Below are 16,330 nucleotides of genomic sequence, written 5' to 3' on the forward strand. Positions count from 1 at the left end.
TAAAAAATAATTTATATAATTTTACTTATAGTATTGGTAAACTCGGTAGCGTAATAACAAAATTTCATAAACACTGAAAATATTCAGCAAATATATTTTATATAAACCGGCAATAAAGCATCTGCATTCGTTTTTGAAGAGTTGATGATCTGGAAAAGATATAAAACGAGTCATTGGATCAATAGGTTACAAAAATGACATTGGTGATAGACAACACTTTTTTGAAATATTGTCGATATTGTCAATATTAAAAAAAAAAGGTTACCACAAGAAAATTTTTATAACAATACAAATGTTATATTTATATGAGGCGCTACTCTACTTGCAACACCTGTAGAAGGTGACAAGTAATAAGTAACTATGTAATCATTTTATGACCATATTATCAAGAGCTAAAACAACTAGAAAATCTGATGGAATAGAAGTAAAATGTAATAATGATTGTTCTACCTGTCTCACTCGTCGAGCCTGAGCCCACTGATGGAGAGGAAGGTGAAGGCGTTGTGAAGGCCGAGCACGGGAACACACGTGACGGCCGCGCGGACCTTTACCCTCTCGCGGACTCTGTGCAGCGCTGACACCAACGTGCTGGCGCTGGGCGCACTCGATACCTGCGGAAAATAATAAATTAATACTCCAAAACCATCCTCAGGAATCCCACTACCTATTGGTGAAAATCGCATGAAAATCCGTGCAATAAGTTTTTGAATGTAACGGACAGACGCGGCATAGCACTTTGTTTTATAATATGTAAGGATGTACGGAAAAGATTTGGATAATAGTTCATTCGTACGCGCAATGCCAGTGCCCGATTTAAATTTAGAGTATCACAAAAAGTTCACATCAGCGACACAGCATAAGCCCTTTTTTTAATTTATTAGCATTTCCAAAGAATTCCAAACGGTCGGCTGTAAAATTAATATTAAATTATTTTTTTACGCTTGCTTAACCGCGACCATGTAAATGAGAACACGCGAGGATGAAAGTAGAGTGATTCAGATCCATTTGAAGAGACACTAATCTGATTACCCACCTGATAGAAGATTCTCATCTTCAACGCTGGCGCGGAGTCTCCATCATAGTCGTCCAGAAGTTTCTTCAGAGCGTATTCTAGAACCTCTTCAATGTGTTCGCTGGACATCTGCGCGGCGAGTCGTTTGTGGGATACACAAGCTTCTTCACTGGGGAACTGGAGTTGGCACGTGGACGGCGAAGAACCTGTTTTTTTGCCAAAGAAATATGATTATAGGACGAAGATTTATTTATTTCTTCCTACTACGTGGCATATGGTTCTCTGAGTTCGATACCCAGCGAGTCCAACTTTGCACTTGTGATTACAGATATTTGTTTGCGGTTGTATGTTGTGTCTTGAGAAATGCTTCGAGTTTGTGTAGTAAGTAGTACATTTACCTGTGGCTACATAACACACGAACGCTGCAACGGTATTTTCGTAGTTCCACCTCCTGGTGATCGCTACTTTGTACTCTCCAACGTTGCAGCCAGTTTCTTCGTCTGAAAATACAATTGCATTGCCTTAATTACGCCTATTCGGGTTAAGTTAAATTTCTAAATTTAACTTAACATTGGTTATTTACGGTAGTTTTTATGACGGTTTCAATTAATTAATATAAGTTAATATATTAAATGTCATCATCAGAATTTATGGGATAAGTAATTTAAGTTTACTTTTTTTTTAACAAAATTAATCTATTTGGTTCACCATTGGCTACTAAAACCCTGCATCAGTCGGTACAGCTATTAGACTAATTGTGTAACCTTCTAAAAGGTGGACACCACGTGCACTAATTTAAATTTGGGTAGGTTGATTTGCTGTTGACTATACATGAATGTGTAAATAAATGAACAAGACTGACATGAGAATCTGCAGTTGTCTGTGTGCGCCCAGGCGTGCCACTCGAGCGCGGCGGCGCGCGGCAGCGCCGACACCACGGCGTACTGGACGATTGCCCCGGCCGTGCGCCGCTCCAGCTGCCGCCGCGCCTCCCCCACGCTGCCGCCGTGGGTCATGTAGCATACGCTCTGAGGGGGGAATAATATAATAACTTATCTTATATTGATATATGTTTTTCAAATCCTAACGTTCAACAATTATATTATATAAACCACCAAATAAAAAAATGTTAATATATTTCAATACTAACCTATGTCCGCGCCGTGATAAAATGTATCTTTATTTTTGACCAATAATTGTTTAAAAAACAATTTCGATGTAGTTCCGAAATGCTACTAGTTTGTAGCTTTGGTAAATATCATTTAATTTAGAATACGACGTGAAAAAGTGCCTGTCAAGGCCTAATTTATGAATAAATTATCTGATTTTGATAAGCGTAAAGATTTAACAAATTCGCGAACACCACATAGGCAAAATGACATGAGACAACAGCAGCACCACCTGCACGACGCTGCGAATGTGCGCCCTGGGATGCGACGCGCGCAGCACGCGCGTGAGATGTCGCAGCGCCAGCGCGCACTGTCTGCGTGCGGCGCCCGCTACCAGCGCCATGCTGCCCGGCACTAGCGCGATCTGACCGCATGTGCCGATCACCTCGCCCACCTGAGCGGGGTAGACACGATCACATTGTGCCACTTATATACACAGGATACACGGGATGTTTCACCCATTTGGAAAAAAAATCGCATGTTGCCTATACTATCTATGTCCATTGTGACACTAGCTAATCTAATCTGAACGTAGTGCAGAAGGAAAAAAAATTTCCCTACGGCATTACCAGTAATGTGTCTTGGTAGTGCGATGGGTCTGAAGGGAAATAAAAAAATATAAGCAAATATACAGAGAGGCCACAAAATAGTAAAGTTGCAAAAGGTGGCTTTGGTTCCGCCCTAGAATATAGTCATGCATTGTAAGCAGTGGCAGCGCGAGACTGAAAACGTCCTTCGGATTTTAAAAAAAATATATTAGGACAAATCACACGGATTGAGCTAACCCCAAAGTAAATTCGAGACTTGTGTTATGGGATACTAACTCAACGATACTATATTTTATAACAAAAACATATATAGATAAACATCCAAGACCCGGGACAATCAGAAAAAGATCATTTTCCATCATGACCCGACCGGGGATCGAACCCGGGACCTCTCGGTTCAGTGGCAAGAACTTTACCACTGCGCCGCCGAGATCGTCGAATTCTCGAGTCGAGATTCTCGAATTTTTGAGTTACTTTATGAAAATCTCTCTTTCTCTCTCGTCTCCTCATGTTTCCGGTCGCGTTCAGTGCTATAGTGCGTCAGCATAAAAAACCTTATATTGTGACAATAGTTTTTGCAAATGACCTAGTTTTGGTCACAAATTAAAAACTCTAGTGGTGCATGCGGCCCTTTGCACCGCGCCTTCCACACCCGTTGATTGTGAGAGGAAATTAACCTTTATGGCCTGGCTATAAGGTCCAATGTTGGCGGGCGCCCAGTGCGATATACCCTGCACGTGCATGGTCACTCGCTCCTTGGGCGGCTCCGTCTCGTGAGTCGGTGTGGACTTATGCGCCACCTACAGACAATTAATAATATTTAATGAAGTTATAAATAGATAAATAAATCGTTTATTAGAATATATAATGTAATATATAATGTACAGTCAACAGTACATCAACGTACCCAAATCTTGATGTGCTGTTGGCTTTACTAATTGCACCTCCGATTTCGTAGGAATATCGGGTTTGAATGCACTTTTACTTCATAAGCTATTCCAGGATATGTTCTAAAAACGTGTACCAAATTTCATCGAATTGAGGAACCAACATTTTAATTCCCACAATATTCGCATGATACATGAATTATCCTATACTTAATTTAGATGATAAGAATATAATTACAATTTAATTAACGACTCTATCACATATATCTATACCTGTATAGACAGTAGGATGCAAAAAATCTTTATAGTATAAGCTACTGCGGAAAAAAAAACACAAGTGCAGAAAACTCTGAAGATAAATTGGTAAAAGTAGTCACAAAATGGTCCTTGCATTGGGTTAAGAGAAAAAATATACGAAACGACATTAATTTAAGAAATTACATGCATGTTTACTATAACTTACTGTTTCTCTATGTGCCAACTAGAACAAGAATAGGGGGTGAAATCTGTGCTTTTACACACAAGCGGAACGCGTGTGACGTAATACTATTTTACAATACAAACATTTTTGAGGAGTGAATTGTAGGATTAATCGGGATTTTTGATAATGTTTACTTAGCACATGTCTAGTGTTCAGTAAGTATTTCCAATAGGGTAACTGAAAGTCAAGTAAGTACTTTTCTTAATGTCAAAATCAATAAATTTATAATGGATATCCTAAACGAGGCTTTTTCGATCTGACTGAAGTGACTGTATTTTTCTCGCAGCAAAAAGTTTTTCACGACATTTCCCTCAGAAATTATTCCGGGTCCATTCTCTCGGCAAACATGGCGGTTTTGATTTCCATTGCTGGTTCTTCCTTACGATCAAAATGCTCACATTCAAACTGCGCAATGTACGTTCATTCGCGTCGACATCTGAGTTCGTAGATATCGTGGATCCGGTATTAAATGCTACAGAAAAATAACACTTACTGCGTCCAAAATAAGACCCACATTCGCCGGCAGAGGGCACTGAACGCAGACTCTCGTCGGTGGATTTTGGAAGCTGAAGTGTTTGACGTATACGGCGTTCAGAGCAGAATATTCAGCCATATCTCGCATGTATATGTTCACAGAACATACGTCTGTTAAGTACATGCCTTCGGAGTCCAGAAGATCTGAAAATAAAACCGAAGTCGCATAACGTGTACAGACAGCACAAGAACCTAATCAAATTCATTTCAAATTGGCCCCTATTACCGCGGCGTACTGATCCATCAAGATGAACTTGATAAACGGTCCACTCTACACCGGGTTCGAGCTCCGTTCAATATGGAAAATTCGTTTTCAGATTCTTTTATTTCGTGTACCGCCTCGTATTAGTGAAGACCAATAAATAAGACGTTACCGTATTCAGATTGATGTTATCCAAGTCGCCTAAAGGCATCGTAAATAAGATTTCAGACAACACAATGTTTTTGACAGAACAAAGCGTTGATTAGAGGTGTTCGTACTAGTTATTTGTCCCACTGCTGGGCAAAAACTTCATCATTCCTTCCATTTCTTAGTTTAAAATTATCTATCTCCATAATATTATGCAAGTGAATTTCACGACCGTTTAAACGCGGCGTGTAGAGTTTCATTAGTGTCGCACATATTTTTTTAATAAAGAATCATTTTGTTCAATTAAACATTTATAAAATTAACATTGTACCAGTACTTTACTTATTTATAAAATAGGTCAATTAAATTGACTACTGTGTATAACACACTGTGTACAATTTAACAAACACTAATGACAGCCCGCGGCGGAGTACAAAACCCTCGTGAAATTCACCCATGCCGGGATGGCGGTTTCGACGTACATTGCTGATTTTCTATGTGGTGAAAAATAGCTCAGATACACACAACGCAATGTACGTAGATTCACATTACATTACAAATAATCTAATAAAAACATGCAACTAAATAAAGACATCCCTCACAAGTTTACCTACTAATGAGTTTCTTCAGAGCGTCCTGCGTCGCGGATGCCGTGTCGGCCGCGACGCCCGTGACCCCTCCGATGAAGTACCACCCGTGCTTGTTACCGTATATTGTACTGTGATCTTCTACTGTGTGAGTGTACCTGGAATATTTGCCTTCATTATCACAGTTTAATGAGATTCATACAACTGTTCAACGGTCTTACTAAAGGTGAAACAGCCACCAACGTTGAAGAGTATATATGGTAGAATGTTGTGATAATCCTACTAATGTTATAAATGCGAAAGTTTGTACAACTGTGTGTGTTACTCTTTCACGCAAAATCTACTGGACGGATTGTTATGAAATTTGGTACACGTCTAGAATATAACCTGGAACACATAGGGTACTTTTTTATAAAATAGAAGAAGCCCCTGGGCACAGCTTGTAGTTTTATATATTTAGCCAAAGCTGACATCAAAGTAATACATGTTTTAAATATACATTAATTAATATTATCAAATAGCGTATCAATAAAAGGAATATGTATTTCCTTTCTCTCTATGTATTATGGCGTGTTGGGGCCGAAGTCGAGGGCTGTAACTTGGAAAATAATAGTAGATTAGTAGGCCAAGGGCTGGAAGGCATCAATTGCAGCCCGAGATATTTATAGTTCAAGGGTGCAATTGATGTTTACACCCGAGCCAACTACTCTGCTTTCCATCTCGATTGTGAGGTACGTAGAAAAAAAACTTAATTATAAAAGAAAATCCACAAAAACAAACAATATTTAAAGTAAAGTTTTCTATTCCCGCCTTTTTTCATTAAAAAGAACCACGTTGGCGTGTATTTGTTATAAATAGTATCGTTGAGTTAGTATCCCATAACACAAGTCTCGAACTTACTTTGGGGCCAACTCAATCTGTGTGATTTATCTATACATATTTATTATTTATTTATTTATTAAAGTAAAGAACTTTTTTTTAAGAACGAAATTGAGCTTCGCCGTTCCATACCTATTTAAAATTGATAACTATTATATTTATAAGAGTGAAGTGGTTTGTTTAATTACGTACCGCCCTAGAGCTTTTCTAGCTACATTATTACCCTAGGGTAATTGGTCACTTACAAGCCTTATTTTTAGCTCTTTACTTTTATTAACAGTCACTATAAATGTTCTTTCTCCACACTCTAATAACCAGCGACGTTAATGGTTTCACGAATAACATTTAAAAACATACTTAGCGCTCGTTTCACCACTTTCAGACAAAATATCATTCTATAATCTGACAGATAAACTAATCGATAGATAAATCTGCCTGAAGTGATTGCTCATTTAGCCCTATTCAACACTTGTGAAACACAATTATAACGCTATCTGTTCGATATGTTACTTAGACTATCAGATAGTTTATCAGCAAGAGGTGGAACAAGCTCTTACCCTCCAGGCGGCTCCTCGTAACTGTATCCATCTATGTAGTCCACGCTTTCGTCTCTCTTATCCACTTCGTCTACTTCATCAGGCCTGTCTCCTGAGTATGTGAGCAATGGATTCAGTTCTTTCTGCTTCTTCTTCTCTTCCTGAAACAAATTAATTGGTTCGAACTTAGTTTAAAGACTCATGCGCATATGTGACGTCCCAAAGCTCAGAATTCACGTAAGCGATCCTACTATTGTTCAATTGTTTTTTATCTCCAAATTAAACTCAAACCGCATACTGAGTTGAAAAATAACGACTTCCTAACATTGGACACCTCGTCATAAAAACTACTTTGAAAAATGGCAAAGTAGTCCGGCCTCTGAATTCAATCTCCCTCCCATCTGATTTTCCCGGTTCCTTCCTCAGCCATTGAATGTGGGAGCCCAGGGTCCGCTTTCCTATTTTTTCGTCTCCATTTCGCACGGTCGTCGGCATCCCCAGTTGTCAGGCCACAATTAAACAATTGGCCTACGAGTTTATTGACGACCTCCATGGCCTAATGGTCAGCAGTCCGACGACTGCTATACTGGAGGTCCCGGGTTCGATTCCCGGTCAGGTCACGATGGGAAACGATATTTTTCAGATCCGGACCTGGGTCTGGTTTATCTATATATGTATTTGTTATAAAATATAGTGTCGTTGAGTTAGTATTCCACAACACAAATCTCGAACTAACTTTGGGGCTAGCTCAATCTGTGTGATTTGCCTGTGTGTATTTATTTAATACTTATTTAATTTAATACCTTTTCTATCTTCTCAATGGATTCGATTTCTGACTCACTCAGCTCGATGTCGCTAAGGTCGCTAAACACCGTGTCACTGAGGTCCCCCACGAAATCCAGCGAGCTCTTTATGCTCGGAGGTAGTTTCACGTCGCTGTTGCATTTCGCCTCCAAGTGGAGTTTCAGGTTTAAATAACCGACTGGAGCGACCGGGTCTTCTGTGTGGATAACTGTCTCTTTCTCATCTCTGTGTGGGGAAATTTTTATTATGTTATTTTTTGACATGCTAAATTTTAGGTTAAGGGGAAGTACCTTATACAGCATCCTTTATTGATATGCCTAAACACGCACACATACACATAAAGCCAGTATAAAGGATCCAGCCAATGTAATCACTTCTTATATAAACAGGTATTTTGGTGTGGCGTAACAACGTGTGGTCCGACCTTGGAATGGCCTCGAATAGAACCACTCCATATCTCGTAGAAGACGACACAACAGCCTTAGCAACTTATAGGCATCAATTATATTCCCAAGGAGGGTTGACATCATATAAACAGCCTATTATGAAAACACAGCCGAATCTTCAAAATTGTAGGGTTTATTTTTTATTACTCCGGGTTTCGCGGCGTCATATCCCCGAATGCAACGGAAACACGCGAGAATGACAGACCTAGACATGGCCTCTTGCAGAGTATATACTGATAATAGGAAAATAATCTGAACTTACACGTAATTTGTACATAAAATATACTTTATCTAAGTTACGCAAATCTGTACGCGCATACCGGACATTGTTATTGTTAGTTAACCTTATTTGTTGTTCTCATGTTAAGTGAATTTGTAATTCTTTATGAAATGAGAATAAATATCTCAAACCTTATCTTTATCACATGGAGAGATGAGAGACAGAGAGAGCTTACATGACCAGTCGTTTCGCAAAAAGCGGACAGTCCAACGTAAATGTTTCGTATTCCCCGCCCTCCCCGCACACGTTGAGGCCGTACTTCTCCTGCATGAGCAGCAGGTGCGGCTGTATGTCGCGCAGGCTCATGCCCAGGTGTATCCGCGGGTCGAGCCCTAGGGCTGCCACCTGAAAACAAATTACATGCAATACAAATGCGTTTGGGTTAAAATAGTTGTTTTTAAATTTTCCCGGCCACAAAGAACGTGTTCCCATTGCTCAGTCAGTGTAGTTTTGTCGTGCTTCTTGTTTTTTTTTTTTTTTAAATAGGGTTTGACATTGAATTTTCTACAATTTCTTAGTGGTGGGTTGTTGACGTTTTTCGAGCCAACGAAACTCAACTGTTTTTTTTTTTCAACGAGCAACTAGCTAAACCAGTTGGCGTTGCCAACTGATTTGATATAACAACGTGGCTTTGTTTTTTCATCTGATTCGTAGCGTTGCGTGCAATGCGTTGAGCCAAAGCTCAACGCATTGCACGTAGGCAAAACAGTTGAGAACAATAATAAGTTAGAAAAAAATACAGTTTTTTTCTTTCACACTACAGTTCGCTCGCGCGGCGCGCGGCTCTGTTGGAAGCAAACCAGTTGGGTATCCCAACTACTTTTGCAGTTATGATTAAACCAGTTGTATCGTTGAGCAGTTGAATAAAACGGTTAGTTGAAATAACGCCCACGAATACAATTTCTACGTTCTTCTTGATTGCGTTGATACGCCACGGATACAGATTATAGGGTTTGTAAAATCCTTACACTGGTGATACTGGTGATGGTTTGATAGGGGTTGTTTCGGGGATAATATGATATAAAGAACCGAATAGAGTGCACTCATATATTGCACTAAAAATAAAATATGTTACTTGATACAGAAATCAGCATAGTGCCGCATATGGGAATTGTAATTTCAATAGCTATGTATTATATAAAATTAATAGGGTTCTAAGATTTAATGTACGGTGTTCCGTACACTGATGTCAACCTGACGGAGGACAACGCAGCGCAACTGAGCATTGAGAACACGCTCTAAGCAATGTTTTTGTGGAAAGAGCATATCAAGGTGAACATATTTTATTATGAACCACAATATCCTTCATTAAAATAAAGACATCTGCCGTGTCTGTTTTTGTCTGTTCGTTCGTGATAAATTCAATAACCACTGCACGGATTTTCATGCGGTTCTCACCATTAGATAGTGTGATTCCTGAAGAAATTTTATGTGTATAAATTATTATGTTTTTACCCTAATGAAGCCGGGTCGCCGTAGTACATAAACAGGTGTGATATTGATCGGAGCTGAAATATTTTGCAATTATTGTTCTTATTATTTTTCACAACCGAAAGGACTTTAACTCAATGGCATAATGGTTCATTTTGCATTGTACCGATAAACTTGATGATAATGATGATGATAGAGAGAGAGGGAGAGAGAGAGATATGTAGCTGTCTACTGTTATTGTTTAATATATCTTCTCCAGTATAACACTACCAAACAAGTGTTATCTAAAACACTTCCAGTCATTTTTTCTTAAAGGTAAACAAACATGTTTACATGTTATCCTCAGAAATTCTGGCGTTTTTAAGACAGATTAGAAATAAGGCTACGTAATCAAGGAAATTTCTCGCTCGATACAGAATAGATCCTTTAACACTCAGTCGATCAGCATTGGGCCCATTGGTGGGTCAAAGCCTATCCTCCTTATCCATACATAAGGAAAGCCAGTGCCCCAACAGTTTCAGCATTCAAATTATTTTTGCCACAAGCTTTTATTGTCATCAGAGAGTTCTTATTGCATTCAACGCCTGACAAAAATCAGGTCCGTGCAGTAAACCGTTGAGGAGTTCCCTCGTTGGGAGCCAATCTGGATGCATTATAAGTGATAATACCTGATCATAATAATGCATTGTTATAACAATTTCAGATTTATAGGACAAGCGGAAAGTGAACTTTAACTTTCAATCTATAAAGATTGACTGATCGGCTGTAAATAATTACAGCCAAACATCGTGACATATGAAACTAAATGAAACCTTATAATTACAGTCAAAAGGAGACGCGACACACCCAAGAAAAAATTCCTTGTTTACAACACTTTATTTATTTGTGTAATAATATTACACGAATTATATATATGTGTGTATGTGTGTACGTCAATCAATCTACTTTATCAACAGTGTACACAAGTGCACCGGTTTATCAATTCTATACTAAACCCTTACGATATTACAGAGACGATGTCAATACGTAAACTATATTGTACTCTTCTTATCGAGTGTGTTATTAACGTATGCTAACAGTGGCATACAATTTATAGAAAGGGCATCCGACACGACTTTACGTCTACCGCCATCTAGTATATAGGCAGTATCCACGTTAAATAAAATAAATATAAATAAAAAAATATATAGGGATTAATAACACAGATTGAGTTGGCCCCGAATTAAATTCGAGTCTTTGAAAAGAGTACGAAGATTTTGATTGTTTAAGTGGATCAAAAAACTCAAAAACTATTTTAAAACATTTGCACGGATTTTCATGCGGTTTTACCAATAGATAGTGTGGTTCCTGAGGAAGGATCAGGAGTATGATTTCGTTATGCTTTTACCCCGTTAGTAGTGTATACGTTTCAATAGGTAAAAATTTTAATGGGTAACTTGTTTTCTTGTATAACCAATCCACTTTTAGTCTTACGTCTTGCGTTTACAATGTTTGAACTCTTTGCGCAATCATCAATAAAATAAAAAACCATTTAAAACTACTTTTTTGCTTTCGCGCAAATAATTTTCGCTCCAGCGTCCTGATACGAATCTATGTGATTAAAAATGTATATTTACTTCAATACCTAATCAGTAGTAAAGTATTCCACAAACAAATGCAATCTACGTGCTCAGTACGTACAGTCAACAGCACATCAACCTACCCAAATTCATTGCAAACTTGTCGCTATTACCACGTCATAGATGTTCATGCAGCGTAACTTGATGTGCTGATGACTGTACATTGAATGCGTGCGTAATATCACGCCTATTTAATGCTTTTATATAAAAAATATCTACAATATACTATAAATAAAATAACATTATCACGCATCTGATTACATGCAGAACACGAAGTTTACATTCGAATAAATTAGTTGAACAAACTCGTGATTTTGGTAAAACAAACGTCATTCTGGGTCAAAGTTGGACTGTATAATGATGCCGCACGCGAATGATAAGGCTCTTGTTATGACGTCATTATCAATTATTAACCTGTATTCATACGAGTACAAGTTAATAATTGATAATGTTACTATAATTACAACAGAAAGTTAGGAAGTTGTCATATTATGTATATTGAAAGTCGGTTTAGTACACCTTATTTTTAAGTTTAAGGCTGAAATTTGGTAAGTAGGTGTACCCAATGTACCTCTACAAAATTGTGCAGTATGATTTTGAAAAATGCAATTATTAATTCACTCCATATCCGTACATATAACTGAGGGAAGAAGAAAAAAAAATGTATACAACATATCATTGTGGGGTGTGTATTAAATGAAGTGGAAAATAGTTCTTTAAATGATGCGAAAAATAGTTCTTTAAATGATGTGGAAATTAGTTACAGTTTTTTTTATTCCTATATATTGGAAAATATTTGACTCTTAAATTTGATTAAAAAGTCTGCGCCCCCCCCTTCTAATTTTTAAATTATGCAGTCAATAAAAACTTATACAGAGCGAGAAAGAACTATGTTGCATAATGGAAACGAGCCGAACGAGATTTGACAATATCCAGTGAATAGTACAGACAACTGTAAGTCAAGTTGGCGTGCACCTCTTAGGTAATAGGGGGTAGTATGTGTTGTAGAGTGTACTATCGAATGAAATACATACGTATTTCATTCCATAGATAAGAAATTGTTACTACAAGAATAAAACAGATACATAATACCACGTGAATGATATGTGTCTACATAGTGCGAGTGTGCAGTTCACTTTTTATTAACTACTCTTTGAGACGCAGCCACAGTGATATCACATTGTGATATGATTGTCGTCGTCACAATAAATTGCGTTGGCTGCGTACGATAGTGAATTGCAAAACCCGCAATAAAAGCCTCCGATTGCGATGGGATCGTTGTATGATAAAATTTATCAAATCAAAACTGTGATAAAATGCTTATGAGCTAATATGCACAGACACACTTGTTGTTTGTTATCTCTTAGGTTACAAGGTCAATCCGTTATTCATTTCTTACGAGTGTGTGACTCTCTCATGTCGCCTAAAGTCATCTGACATGTCAATTACAGGTAGACACACGCAATGAGCTTTCAGGATATTAAGGAGATAGAAAAAAAATACCTTAATAATAATAGCTTCAACACCGGATGTAATCATTTCCTGTAGCAATTCCTTTTGGTTTCTCCTCCAGAGGTACGCCAAGGATACTAGACCTAATCTTCGGCAACTGTAAAAAAAAAATAAATTATTAAATTATATTTACAATGTATGACGTTACAATGTATGATGGTCCTCACAAATTTCAACGAGTCGACACATTCAGAAGAGTGAATAAACTTTATTTATTTATTTATTTATTTATTGAAAAATAGACATAAAGACTCTTAAATAACAATAGTCTGAAGTCTTTATACTTACACATTTTCAACCCTAATTCTTTGGTAATCTGACAAGATTGCACCCACAGCCACCGCTTCTATTTCTAATTCGTCCTAAAATAAAACAAAAACATTACATAAACAAACTTACTGGGCAAAAAAATTTATTTCAGGTTTGTTTAGCCAAATTATGACGTCAATAAAAAGAAATCAAGATGACATCAAATCTATAAATACTATCTGTTCTAAACTAAGAGAAAAGATTTGTATTTGTGTTTGTAATGAATAAACACAAATGTCTGAATATTAAAATTCTGATTTTGATTGCCGAGGCTGTGATGTCGCCCGGGGGTCAGCGTAAAAAATTAACCTAACAATTTTAAAGATTCGATTGTGTGATTGTACAACCAGCCACCTGCCTGACTTCAATCTACTTTGGGAATGCTATTGTAGCCTACAAGCATCCAAGGCTTTGTGCCCCTTAGTCGGTTCGTACGACATTCACAGACGGCATACCATAAATTGACCAAAGGTTATCAAATAAACTATGGGGAATCCCATACATTATTTGTTGTAGTGGGCCGAAAGTTAGATCAAAACATTTTCAAACATAAAACTGCTTTTATTGCAACATTGTAATTTTACTAAATGTAAATAACACAAAGTTTTATTTGATTAAAGGGCTGATAAATAAGCCTATTGATTGTATTGTATACTCAATAAATGTATATTACATACAGTGTCTAGCTAACGAAGTCATAATACTACATTCTCTATATTGTATACAGTACTAGTGGCCCATCCTGGCTTCACTTGGGTAAAACATAATAAGTTATACCCTAAACCTTCCTCAGGAATCACTCAATCCAACCGCAAATGAAAACCTGCATGAAGATCCATGTTTAAAAGTTTTCAGGGAAAGTCTTTTTTTGGCTACAAGGGTTCTGCCATTTATATGTATTAGTATATTTCCGGAAATTGTTAATGTGAAATGTCATTATTCTAAATGTATGTTACTGATACGACTCCCAACATTTTACCAAATGATTTGAACAATCAATGCACCAGCAAATTGCTCCATTAAAACTATGTAAATTACTTAATTTGCGTCATGTAGCAAATATCACTAATCATTAGCTTGATCTTATAATGACACTAATAAGAAGAACTTAATATATGGACATGTCCTTGACTACACTGAAGGTTAATTTCATTCATGGCTAATTTTAAACTTATGTTAGTATAACTACAACACAAATAAGATAATTTACAATAACATACATTTTTTTACACCTATTTTGCATTTTGAACTTCAATGCATTATAATTTTGATTGGAATCTGTCTGTAGTAGGTACCATAGCTATCATATGAATGAACAAATTTTGATCTGATTTATATGATATTTCTAAAATATTCAAAATAATCTCACCACTAACTAAACAATTTTACTCATAGTTATTAGAAAATACCTTTTTACCTTGATCTTGGAAAGTAGCCTGAACAGATCTTCAACCTCATCATTTTCTGTGGGCTGGTAATTCCTGCCTTGGTCAACTGCCACACCAGTTATAGCCTCCCGGTACAGCGGGAGGCCCATGGCTTCTGCATACAGATCTATACCCTGGTGTCCAACCGTTTGGTACATGTAGCTGTCCAATTCATCTAAAAATATTTGGAATGTTTTCAATTTCTTTTTACTTAGAGTTTTCAACAAGAAGTGTATGGAAAAGACCAAAGACTTTTGTCCAGCAATGGGACATGTGTAGTGTAGCTATTAAAAAAATTATTAACTTTTTACAAACATAAGTAAAAGGCAGCTTTAAACATATTTTTAACTTTTTACAAAAATATTTTATAAGCAATCTTAAAGCCTGATTTATTTTGAAGTACCTATGTTTAAATTTTTTTAGTAAAAACTGGTAAAAACCTAAAGGTACTTATATCATAAAGAGCAGAAGAATACGGCAGTGAAAAGAGCATTTTTATTTCATCAAGTTTTAATCACTGAAACTGCCAGTTTGTAATAATATAATTACAACTAAGCTTCAATTTTTATTTATTTTGACAACAGCTGTTGTGTTGCAACAAAATGTAAACATACAAGTCAACTTCAAATGAACATATTATCAACCAATATTCATGATTTATGACACTCATTTATTAATCGAGTCCATATGGCGATGATCTAGATTCATGTTTGTCTAATTCTGTTAGGAGATAAAGTAACCTTTTTGTATGGGTTGGAGGTTGGCCAGCGCGACTATAGAGTGCCCGGCGGCTACACACTGCATCATGTTGTAACAGCTGTCCTTCCCGCCGCTGATCAAAGCCACTGCCCTCATCTTACCAATGATAATACAACACCGAAAACACTACAATATACGTTACATAACATACAAAATAACTGCACGCCCTTTAAAAATGAAATTAAAATGAAATTATCACAACGCGCCCGGTCACGGCAGTGACATATCAAATAAAATCGTTTAACTAAATTATAAGCACCACCGGTGCGACTTCACCACCTGTGGGTGAGAGAATTATAAAGCAACATAATCGTTATCTATTTTGATAACATTCTTCAAACGAGAGAAAAATAGATACGTCCCAAAAACTGAACTCAGGAAAACCAACTGTCAATTTTGACGGTATCTGTCTACGCGACAGGCGACAGCCAGCGACAGCAGACAGAACTTAAAATTAGCCAATTAGAGCAGACTTCGTATTTAAGAACGTTGTTTGATTGGTTGGATAATTGTGATAACATGGTGGTTATGATTACATACGGGTACCCGGGGCCGCACGGGGCCCTTCTAAATCTATGGGGTAGGTACCTTGCTAGCTAGGCAGGCAGGGCTCTGAATGTAGGACCCCTGATACTTCATCCTAATGGTTATTTGGTAAGCACCTATGGTACCTACCAAATATTATTTCAGATTCGTTCACCAAAAGCCAAAGAAAATGTTCAATTGAGCAGTTCAACTGGAACAACTGTCGATGAAACACC

The 16,330-nt window shown here is 37.3% G+C and overlaps 1 protein-coding gene across 2 annotated transcripts; it reads right to left on the minus strand.

The window, feature by feature from the left end:
• Positions 1–7: 7 nt before the first annotated feature.
• On the minus strand, positions 8–15,965 carry LOC128674442 (uncharacterized protein). Of its 2 annotated transcripts, XM_053752960.2 has the most exons (17): positions 15,551–15,965; positions 14,801–14,985; positions 13,363–13,436; positions 13,066–13,171; positions 8,688–8,857; positions 7,786–8,011; positions 7,004–7,143; positions 5,595–5,725; positions 4,591–4,775; positions 4,080–4,097; positions 3,407–3,529; positions 2,414–2,575; positions 1,875–2,040; positions 1,411–1,512; positions 1,034–1,218; positions 451–611; positions 8–149 (listed from the first exon to the last, which is right to left on the minus strand). In XM_053752960.2, the coding sequence occupies exons 1-16, from the start codon at positions 15,663–15,665 to the stop codon at positions 456–458; spliced, it is 2,244 nt and encodes a 747-aa protein (XP_053608935.1). In that variant the 5' UTR covers positions 15,666–15,965; the 3' UTR covers positions 8–149; positions 451–455. The 2 variants fall into 2 exon arrangements, with proteins under 2 accessions (XP_053608935.1, XP_053608936.1); XM_053752961.2 differs by lacking the exon at positions 4,080–4,097 and having other exon boundaries at positions 15,551–15,964.
• Positions 15,966–16,330: the final 365 nt, after the last annotated feature.

The sequence above is a fragment of the Plodia interpunctella genome, chromosome 12, assembly GCF_027563975.2.
Source record: "Plodia interpunctella isolate USDA-ARS_2022_Savannah chromosome 12, ilPloInte3.2, whole genome shotgun sequence".
Lineage (NCBI taxonomy): Eukaryota > Metazoa > Arthropoda > Insecta > Lepidoptera > Pyralidae > Plodia > Plodia interpunctella.